General features: G+C 50.8%; 1 protein-coding gene across 2 annotated transcripts; it reads right to left on the minus strand.

The window, feature by feature from the left end:
- Positions 1 to 1299: 1299 nt before the first annotated feature.
- On the minus strand, positions 1300 to 8247 carry Ldlrad1 (low density lipoprotein receptor class A domain containing 1). Of its 2 annotated transcripts, XM_048349919.1 has the most exons (6): positions 8020 to 8247; positions 7602 to 7665; positions 5683 to 5808; positions 4370 to 4507; positions 2468 to 2596; positions 1300 to 1708 (listed from the first exon to the last, which is right to left on the minus strand). In XM_048349919.1, exons 1-6 carry the CDS (start codon positions 8038 to 8040, stop codon positions 1557 to 1559), a joined length of 630 nt encoding a protein of 209 aa, XP_048205876.1. In that variant the 5' UTR covers positions 8041 to 8247; the 3' UTR covers positions 1300 to 1556. The 2 variants fall into 2 exon arrangements, with proteins under 2 accessions (XP_048205876.1, XP_048205875.1); XM_048349918.1 differs by lacking the exon at positions 8020 to 8247 and having other exon boundaries at positions 7602 to 7847.
- Positions 8248 to 10744: the final 2497 nt, after the last annotated feature.

Genomic DNA, 10744 nt, shown 5'->3' on the forward strand with positions numbered 1-10744 from the left:
TCAGGGACAGTGCCCAAGCCCTGAATTCAAGCCCCAGGACCCGCACAAGAAAAAGCCAGAAGTGCAGCTGTAGTTCAAGTGGTAGAGTGCTAGCATTGAGCACAAAAGCTCAAGGACAGTGCCCAGGGCCTGAGTTCAAGCTCCAGAACAAGCACAAAAGAAAAAGAATCTTAGAAGAAGGGGCCAGAGCCAAGGCTGGCCATCCTCAGGCCAGATTCGAGAGACACCTGTTCAGGAGCTAGTCCTCCAATGCTCAGGCTCTTTGGAGCTCAGCATTTCATGCTGTCCCATGTGTCCCTGAGTAGTGTGAAGTATGGTCTTCATAAGACTCCTCGTTCTTTATGTACCAGAACCAAGGCTTTGTCTCTGGGGCCCTGGCGCCCAGCTTAGGTTGGTATAAAGACTGATGAGTGAATTAATGAGTGAATGAATAGTACACTGAATGAGCCAGTGCTCACCAGTCCCTCCGATGTCCATTTGCAAGTAACAAGAGATTGATGTATAAAACCAAATTTATTGGCTGTATAGCTGATATGGCTATGTTTTTAAACAGGAGCTTTCCATTGGCTAGATTCCATGTCTCTTAGAGTAAAAGTAGGATATTTTGTACCTCTCAACCTCCCCGTTTAATATCCTACAGAGACTCTTCCCATCCACGACGTGGTCACAAGGAGGACCTTGGGGGTTGGGGTGTGGCCATAGGCTGTGTTTGAGTCCCAGTTCCAGCACTAGACTTTGCTGGAGATCCTGGGCAAGTCACTTTCCCTCTGGGTCTCAGTTTCCTCATTTGTTTGATGGGAACACCCATCCTTGCCTGGCTGGATGCTGAGAAGCAGGGAAGGAAGCTAGGGAGGAAAACCACTCATTTCAGCTCCATGGTCAAAATAAAGTACATTTTTCAAAACCCCCAGGCTGTCCAGCTAGCTGGTGGCTAGACATAGGGGAAAGGGGGTGTGGTGGGTGGGGAGAAGAGATCCCTAAAGCTGTCCTTTCTCCAGATCTTCCCTTCTCCAGCCCAAGTCTCCTGGCACGCTTCCTTCCCGGAGGCTGACATGCACTCTGTCTCTTGTGCAAGCGCATTTGATCAGTCCGTCTGGCCTGCTGGGGTGACTGAATTGAGAAATATTCAAAGGCTGCTCCAAGCCCCAAAGTATTTACCTTAGCTACCAGAGGGACAGGAAAGATGTATGCCACCTTAAGTGACATTCTCTCTCACGGGTTGATGAGATATGATCCAGGAGCCTATCTTGGAGCATTTATTTCCTTGGAGAATTTATTTCCTCTATTAGGACCCAGAGATAGATTCATAATCACGGAGTAGCTTCTCCACATCCTTGTTAGAAGCTGCTCAGCATGGTAGTGAGCTCCCTGGCACTGGAGGCATTCAAACAGAGGCTGAACAACTTGGAAGTAGGGGCAGAAACTCCTAATCAGAAGATCAGGGGATGGGAGGTGATGTGAAAGGTTCTTTCTTGCCCTCGTGGTCTAGGACTTGATGTTTATGAGAAGGGTTATCAGTACCATTCCAACCAGCTTGTCCCACCTGCCTGGGCACCCTACTCAGGTCCAGGACAGGAGAACTCATCGGACCAGTCTGAGCAGTGTTGCACCTGGTCCCGGCACAGGATCTTTGGGATGCAGCTGCAGTATTTGAAGAGTGTTGAAGAGCAACGCCACCACCCAGGGCCACAGAGTGGGCATGAGGTCACTAGGGAGAGAAAAACCAGCATAGGAGCAGTTGCTTTTCCTGGCCCTTTTGCTGTGAAACCTACTAAAGCTCTCCAGAGCCCTGCCTGCCCCATCATGTGTGGGTTGACTGAATTCAAATGCACCAGACAAAATTGAGACTGCCTCCATCACCCTGTCTAGGCCTCAGTTTCTCATTGTTCAAGGTTCTTTTTTTTGGCCAGTCCTGGGCCTTGGACTCAGGGCCTGAGCACTGTCCCTGGCTTCTTCCCGCTCAAGGCTAGCACTCTGCCACTTGAGCCACAGCGCCGCTTCTGGCCGTTTTCTGTATATGTGGTGCTGGGGAATCAAACCTAGGGCCTCGTGTATCCGAGGCAGGCACTCTTGCCACTAGGCTATATCCCCAGCCCCACCGTTCAAGGTTCTTAAGGAAAGAAACTAGGCAATGCTTGGATACTAATTGGTGCATATGGTTTCCCCCATCACCCAGCTTTTCCTCCTGCCTCACCCTGATTCCAGCCATGCCCATCCCTAGGACACCCTAGGGGTGCTTCAGCTCTGTCCCTTGCCCTGGGCCCTGGTCTCCAGCATTCCAACACTCCCCTTCTCAAGAATGAACCTCTAGGGGGAGCCATCAGAGGGCACCTGGGCACCCTACTGGGAGGTGTTCAAGGAACTCTATACCCAGGAGTCAAAGAGGGCCTGGGGGAAGGTCAGAGGCCTCTGTGGTCTGGGCACTGTTGGGCCACTGCCAGGGCCCAGCCTGTGCCTAGACCTCTACCTGGGCTCAGCTCATCTGAACAGTCCCCACAGTTGTTGGTTCCGTCACACTTCTGGTCTGAGTAGATCCAGGAGGCTGGGTCTCCGCAGGAGGCCACGAGGAAGCTGGGGAGGCTCTGGGGCACATTTCCTGCAAGGGGACAGGCGAGTGAGATTGGAGTCCACATTTGGCCACAGCTGCCTCAGGGCCATATGAAGATGGCTGGTCCTGGCACCTGGTTGCTTTCCATTCACCCCAAAAAGGGTACCAGGAGGTTTCCTGGGAAGGAGGTCAGCCCAAGAGAGAAGAGTATGCTGTCCCTACACCAACAAGTGGCCTCCCAAAGCTGCTATCTTGTCCTCATTCTCATTCCCTACCCAGCTCTTGTGTGTCCCCATCCCACATCAGTGCTTGCACTATTCTTCTCTCTAGAAAGATCTCCTTGACACCTCCACAAAACTATGCCACCTCTAGGAAAGCCTCCTCCAACTGGGGTGTATGTAGCAAGGAGGAATGAGACACTGTAGAGTTGGGCTTCGGCTCAGGATGCAGATTTTGTGTTAGGCAGCTGTGGGCCACAACTGCCTAGATTCATGCAAACTCAGCCACATTGCCACAGATACAAAACTCAGACTGAGGAAGGAACCAGCCTTCATTCTTTGCTCTGGCCAGATTCCACTAGAAACATTATGGTTACTCAGGGGTGTCTGTAGAGTACTGAGGGGACAACTGGGTCATGGGAGGTGCTTGAGACTGAGAGTTCAAGACATGGTCTGGAGAAGGGGACACTCCTAGGGTAAGACAACACCCCCTACTATCTAGGAGAGAGGTCAAATAGGATTTATGGGAGCAGGGATGGAGTGGGCTGAACTGGACCTAATCTGAGATGGTTCTGGAGGCAGTGCTAAGCTCAGAACAAGGAACCTCTCCTGAGGAAAATCTACCCCGGAGCTAGGAACAGCTACCTCAGGGAGTGAGCTCCTCATTCCGAAAGCATGCAAGCAGTGGCTAGGTGGCCTCTGGATCTTGCTACAGAGGAGACTGAGTAGGAGTTGGGGTGTAGTCTAGGTAACTCTTCAGAGTCCTCCCCTTCCTCCCAGTGTAGGGGATCAAACCCAGTGCCTTGGGTGTGCTAGGCCAGCACCTTACAAGTGAGCTATTAACCTTTGGTTTATGGAGACAGCGCTCACTATGTAGCTCAGACTGGCCTCAAACTTAACATAGTCCAGGCTGGCCTCAAACTAATAATCTTCTATCTCTTCCTCCAAAGTGCTGAGATTAAAGGTATGAACCAATGGCCCTGGCTTGGCAGCTCTTCTTCCCAACTCACCCACTTCTCTCCCAGATGTGAGTCCAGGTGCTGATTCATTTAGTACTTATTTCACACTGTTACAGTCCTTTCTCCTAAGAACCATCAGGTCTCTAGAGTATGGGGCCAGATCTTTCCATCCATCCATCCATCCATCCACCCATCCATCCATCCATCCATCCATCCATCGATTCAATCATTCAGCAAGTCATTCAGAATAAGCCCTATATACTAGGGTATCATGATCAAGCAGACCAGAGCTATCCCAGAGGAGTTCACAGCCTCTTGGGAGTGGCAGATGTGACAACAGTGTGATTAGGACACACAGGGAGGCACAAAGGTCGTAGGAGCCCAAAGGAGAGTCTTAACTTCATATGGAGTCAGAGAAGGCTTACTGCTCAAGGGTGGAGATGCACAGTGAAGCACCCCGTAACACAGCTGTGTGGGGGCAGTAGGGGTGGGCCGAAGGCACCATGTCATCAAAACTGTGGGGGACATGGTGGGCCTGGCATGCTCTGGATGGCAGAGCTTCAGTAGCCTTTCAGGGAGAACAGAAGTGGGGCCACCCCTGGGAGGTCCACACAGAGCACAAGTACAAGTGAGCAGCTACTCACGGCACAAGCTCTCATCCTCATCCTCGCCATGCGGGCAGGTGCGGATGCTATCACACACCCTGTGGGCAGGGATGCAGCTCCTCCTGTCATGGCACAAGAAGCCTGTCCTGTTGGCTGGTGTCACACAGGCCTGAGCCCCTGCATGGGCAGAAGAGGCACCTGAACATCAAAGGACAGCATCTGGACAGGTTTCCCTACCTGAAGCCCACCTTGAACCGGGAAGTAGGGAAGCTCTGGGCTCGATGGCAGATGTAGCCATTTGCAGCTGTATGACCTTGGACAGGTGATATAACCTCTCTGAGCCTCAGGTTCTTTGCCTGTAACATGGGTATTATAGTGCACCCCTGAGATGGGGACTGCTAAGGAAGAGGGGTTCAGTAAGAGCTTTCCTATGGACAGGTGGTGGGCCCAATGTGCAGAGCAGGAGGCTGCAGGCAATTCTCCAGGCAAAGATGTGGCTTGAAGTGAACTTCTGGACACTGATAAGCTGTCAGAGCAATGAGTTTGGCCCATCTCGGAGACTGTCAATAATCACATACATCTGAGCATGCCTTTTATTTTCTTTTCCTTTCTTTTCCCTTCCTTCCTTCCTTCCTTCCTTCCTTCCTTCCTTCCTTCCTTCCTTCCTTCCTTCCTTCCTTCCTTCCTTCCTTCCTCCTCTCTCTTTCTTTCTTTTCTTCTTTTTTTTTTTTTTTTGGTCAGTCCTGGGGCTTGAACTCAGGGTCTGGGCACTGTCCCTGAGCTCTTTTGTTCAAGACTAACACTCTACCACTGAGCCACAGCACCACTTTTGGTTTTCTGTACTTTCCTGTCTGGGTTGGCTTTGAAATAAGATCCTCCGATCTCAGCCTCCTGAATAGCTAGGATTACAGGTGTGATCCACCAGCACCCAGCTGGGCATACCTTCTACATTCTTAAACTATCATCCCCCAAACACCTCTGCCAGGATTGGGGGGTAGTCATGATAAGTTCTCCACTGAGGGGAGGAAGACACTGCCCCTAGGGCTACCTCAAAGAATGAGAGGGAAACTGGCAGATGGACCAGCCTGGGGCTCAGGGACGGTTTCCCTGGGAAGGCCCTCAGAGGTGACATCAGAGCAGGCTTCTCTCAATAGCTCATGTCACAGATGTACAAAGGCATTTGTCAGGCATTTGTCTAGGGTGTGGGCAGGAATGGGTATATCTGTCCACACTCAACATAAGGAATCACCCAAGTCTCTTTATGGAGCCAGGCAGAGTGTGGGCGCCCTGTCTTTTTGTGCCTCTACCCTCTCCTCAGCAGGTCTGACCCGCCCTCTCTTGCCCACTCTGACCTGGTGTGTGAGATGGGAGTCCAAGGATGGCGACCAAGGTGAGAAGGGCTCCAAGTGTTGCCAGTAGGAGCAGCAGGAAGGCCGAGAGGCAGGCCCCGCGGCGAGAGCAGCAGAGGAGGCTGCAGCCTGAGGACAGGAGGAAACACAGTGAGGTGAAGGGATGGCCGGGCTGGTTCAGGATTTCCTGCCCTGCTGTCTGCATACAGCTCATCTTCCACCGGCGATGGCCCTGGAAAGGGCTCCGAGGCCTTCTGCATAAGCTAGACACTGGTGGCTCACACCAGTGACTGAAGCTACTCAAGAAGCTGAGATATGAGATCCGTAGTTCAAAGTCAGCCATGACAGACTCTGAGAGACTCATGTCTCCAATTAACCACTGAAAATCTGGAGGTGGGGCTGTGGCTCAATGGTAGAGCATCATCGTTGAGTGAAAAAGCTAAGGGACAGTACCCAGGACTGGTACAGAGAGAGAGAGAGAGAGAGAGAGAGAGAGAGAGAGAGAGAGAGAGAGAGAGAGAGAGAGAGAGAGAGAGAGAGAGAAGCTGAGAATATGGCTTAGCGGTAGAGTGCTTGCCTAGGATGCATGAAGCCCTGGGTTCAATTCCTCAGCACCAAATAAACAGAAAAAGCCAGAAGTGGTGCTGTGGCTCAAGTGGTAGAGTGCTAGCCTTGAGCAAAAGAAGCTCAGAGACAGTGCCCAGGCCCTGAGTTCAAGCCTCAGGACTGGAGAGAGAGAGAGAGATCACACCTCTGGAGCTCTGGTGATTTCCACAGCAGGGGAAGGAATGAGAAGGGAGAATGGGCAGGCATTTCCCGGAAGAGGGTGAAGAGGGTGCTGCATGGGGAGAGGAGACAGTATGGCATGGTAGGCAACAGAAGGCTTCAGTATAAATTTGAAACCAGGAATCCAGCCCTAGTTGTCAGCAAACTCAGGTAACCAGGGGGACAGGGTGAAGCAGGCTGTGACAACCTGGTCAGCCAAGTGGCTGCTCTTCAAATATTTGTGCAACACAGGCCAGGCACCAAGTGGGGTCACTCTGAGAGAGAAGGGCAGAGCTGAGGTTGTTGCCCAGGTGAAGGTGCACATTGAAATGCCTTAGGTGTAGTCCCCTCCCTGGCAGATGGAGAAAAGAGGAAGCTCTTAGTTCTACCTCACCCTCCACCAGCCAGGTCTCGGAAATAAACTACCAATAATGCGGCCACTAAGAAGGCACTGGGCCTTCGTAGCCAGATGGAGCTCAGCTGGAACGCACACCCAGCCTCTCCCACTTCTCAGTGTTACTAATGTCTGCCCCAGCCCTCAGAGCTGTCCTGAGGATCGACTGGGATCTGCTGTGCCAGGCCTGCCATTGGGCGTGTTTTTTACAGCTATCATTGTCCTGTCCCTCCGGTCTGCTTCTTTACCCACCAAATGTGGGCCAGGATTAGGTGAGTAGAAGAGTGTCTTCCTCCCCTCCCTCCCTCCCTCTCACCCCACTTCCTTCATTCCATGAAAGCAAAGAGAATGGTCAGAGCTGCACAGGGAGCCAGGAACACACATAAATACTGTGTGTGATTTACTTTATCCCTCTGAAGGTAAAGAGAATTGCCCAGGTCATTCTCTAAGTCAGGAATTCAGCTCTGAGGTGCCTTTCATCCAGGTTATAGGTGTGAACTATATCCGGTGCAGGACCTGGTAGGTACACAGCATGCAGTAGGAGCTCAATAAATGCAATGCATGGAGAGAATAAGCAATCCCATTAAGCAAGTGACCTCAGCACAGCAGGAAGCTAGAAGCTGACACCATTAACAGAGAAGAGGGAGGCAAAAGGGACAGTGGGAGCTCTGCCCCCTCTCGGTGCATTTGTAGCTAACTCTGGGCTTCAAGGAAGCACCGATTGGACAGACACACAACATCTAGCCCAGCCCCTCATTTTTACCTTTCCCTTCAGGGCCGGCTTTCCTTCCAGCAGCAGCAGCAACAGGACTGTCCTCCACGTCTCCCTGCCCAAGAGAGCAGAGCCAGGGTGGGCTTAGGAGTGGTGAGGCCAAGCCAGAAAGTGGAGATAGGGTTGGGGCTGTAGGCTGTGGGGTGTTCACTGAGAGCACTGAGTCTACTGGTCTCTCACATCCCAGCATGCCAAGTACCCCAAATTCACTTTGCCTGCTTCACATTTCTACACTTTGCCTGAGCAGTGAGTGGCCTCTGCGCTGTGCCTCTTTTTACCACATATGTGGCCCATGGTCAATCTGGCCAGCCCCAGCCGCTCCTCACTTTCCTGCTGGCCTCTTTCCTCCCAGCCTCCCAGGGTGCTGGTGGGATTGAATGCAGATTTGTCTCCCCAGGACAGTTCCTACCTGAGGGAAGATCTTGTTCATGGCTCTAGCTCCCACTCCAGGAACCAATGGAGTGCCCAGAATTTAAGGCAGGTTTCCTGCCTGTCACCAGGGACAACCTGGGGGGAGGGAGGGACAGAGGGAGGCTTCCCCCCAGGCCACACCTCTCCCCCCTCCTGCAGGCAGTCTCTCCTTCTGGGATACCTTCTTGGCATGAAGAGGGCAGGGGCATCCTGCTCAGGCCAGGCCTTCTCCAATGCAGCCAATACAGAGGAAGAGTCACATGGTGGACGGGCGGGGACTTAGCATGGATTTTCTCCTCCACACCAATGCTGAAGCCACAGGACCTAAAAGCCCCACAGTTAGGGCTGCAGATACAGTATCCACAGTCACCTTTCCATGGCCAGAAATGAGGCTCGCTTTCTCACCCATGGCCTTCTGTTTAACTACATAGTCTAGATTGAAAGATGCTTTTTCAGTAAAGCCAGTATAATCTTGAACTTTTGACTTTCCCCTAAGATTGTTTTTCCCCTATGATGATGCCTGAGGCTGGGGAAGGCAGGGAGCTTGTTGTTTACCCCAACTCCTGGATGCATTCAGAAAGTGCCATTTTTTCCTGGCAGCCTACTGTACTGCAGAAGAGACCAAGGCACTCTAGTGGAAGGACTGAATTCAAGGCCCTGTACCCAGAGCACAGGTAGACACCTCCAGAAATGAGTTCAGGGGCAGGCAATCCTCTGCAAACTGCTCTGATGTGCCATAGGCTTTCAAACCTGTGGTCAACTGCTTTTTTTTTTTTTTTTTTTGGTATTGGGAAATAAGATGCCAAACCAGGACCAGCCTGCAGGGGGCAGCAAGTGATGTTGGGAAGAGCCGAGTCCTAGGCTAGGCATGGAGGCTCTGGCTTGAGAGGAAGTCACTCTTCTTTACATCCATAAAATAAAGGAATAGACTAGATCAGCAAAAGAAATGTTTTAGTCTAGAGTTCCTCAGAATCAGACCGTAAGAATGGAAGGCAAGTAAATTATGATGTGGTGGTGCACAACTGTAATCCCAGCTACTCCAGCTAAGAGGACCATGGTCCAAGGTCAGCCAGAGCATAAATGGGGACCTGATCTGAAAAACGAACTTAGGCAAAAAATAAAATAAAATAAAATAAAATAAAGCTGGAACATGGCTCAAGTGGTAGAGTGCCTACTTAGCAAGGATAAGGACCTAAATTCAACCCTAGTTTCTCCCACCCTGGGGTGTCCACTTAAAGCTGAGAGGACAGCCACAGGCTGAGAACTCCTGTTGAGCATTCATCCCTGGCACCACACACTGGCCTGTGGTAGGCACAGAGGCAGGTGCAAGCTGGGCTGCTGGAACCTGGTATGGAAGGGGATGAGGAATTGTACATATTCAAAAGACACTAGTTTTCTTCTTTAATGTCAACTGAAATCAACTGGTAGAAGCTGTGTGAAATATGGATTCAAAAACCAAAAAAAAATAACAAAAGCTAAAGGAAAGGCACATATATGAAAAGCAATTCACCAGGGAGGAAATCCACATAACCAATGCTTTTTTTTTTTTTTTTTTTTTTTTTGCCAGTTCTGGGGCCTGAGCACTGTCCCTGAGCTTATTTTTGCTCAAGGCTAGTACTCTACCACTTGAGCCACAGCGCCTCTTCTGGCTTTTTCTGTTTATGTGGTGCTGAGGAATTGAACCCAGGACTTCATGTATGGTAAGCAAGTACTCTACCACTAGGCCACATTCCTATATTCCTATTTTTTTTTGTTTGTTATAAAAGTGATGTACACAGGGTTTACAGTTACATAACTCAGGTAATGAGTACTTTTCTTTTTGGACATTGTCACTCCTTCCCTGTGTAGGGGATGGCTGTGCCTTTGAGACCTGGGACTCCTGGCTGCTAGCCACTCCCATCACCTTCCCGGTTCTACCAGAAGAGATGCCAAACCAGCCCCGCCTCTTGTCTAAGAGCACATGTGCCACCATGGCGCCAGCTGAGCCAGGAAGCCGAGCCAAGAGGCCGTGCCTCTGCGGGAAGTTCCGTGACATCACCGTGATGGACAGTTCATTAGCCAATCGTTAATACCCAGTTAGTCCCTCCTCTTCCTGCCGCCATTACTGTTATATAAACCCCTCCCTTGAATAAAACCCTTTGGCAGCCGGTAGACCATCCGACGGCTCCCCCAAATTCTCCATGTCCAGTGTCTGCTCTTAAATGTAAGGGGGGTTGGGGATGCGGGGGGGGGGGGAGGGTTTCGGCAGCCTTATCTCAGTTCAGCTTAGTCCTACCGGGACACGCTCTGCCCTCCCGCCAGTGGGAGTAGCGCGCAGAGCCGAGTGTCCCTCACGATTAAAGGCTTGACGTCTCCCTAGGGGAGACGTGGAAATTTAGCCCGACACCCTTGCTCTCCCAATTTTTTCTGTTCCCACCCACAAGTTGTGTAGTTCATTTTCAACAGTGAGTAGTGAGTACCACTGCTGCATTTGTTTACCCTTTGTTCCTCCATTTTTGTGCCTCCCAGATATATAAACAATCAAGACAGAAGTAAAAGAAAACAAAAACATTTCCTGAAGTTCATTTCAATAAATACTATTTTGTATGATCAGATGCACATAGGCATTGTGCCTTTGTGTTCCTCTCCTATGAGTATCCTCCTTTGGTGCATGCCTGTGTGTGCATGCCTAGACCTGTATAATTTATTATGTCTCAGACAACCAGCATTTTTGTCTTCATGCC

Source organism: Perognathus longimembris, chromosome 7, assembly GCF_023159225.1.
Source record: "Perognathus longimembris pacificus isolate PPM17 chromosome 7, ASM2315922v1, whole genome shotgun sequence".
NCBI classification, from domain to species: Eukaryota; Metazoa; Chordata; class Mammalia; order Rodentia; family Heteromyidae; genus Perognathus; species Perognathus longimembris.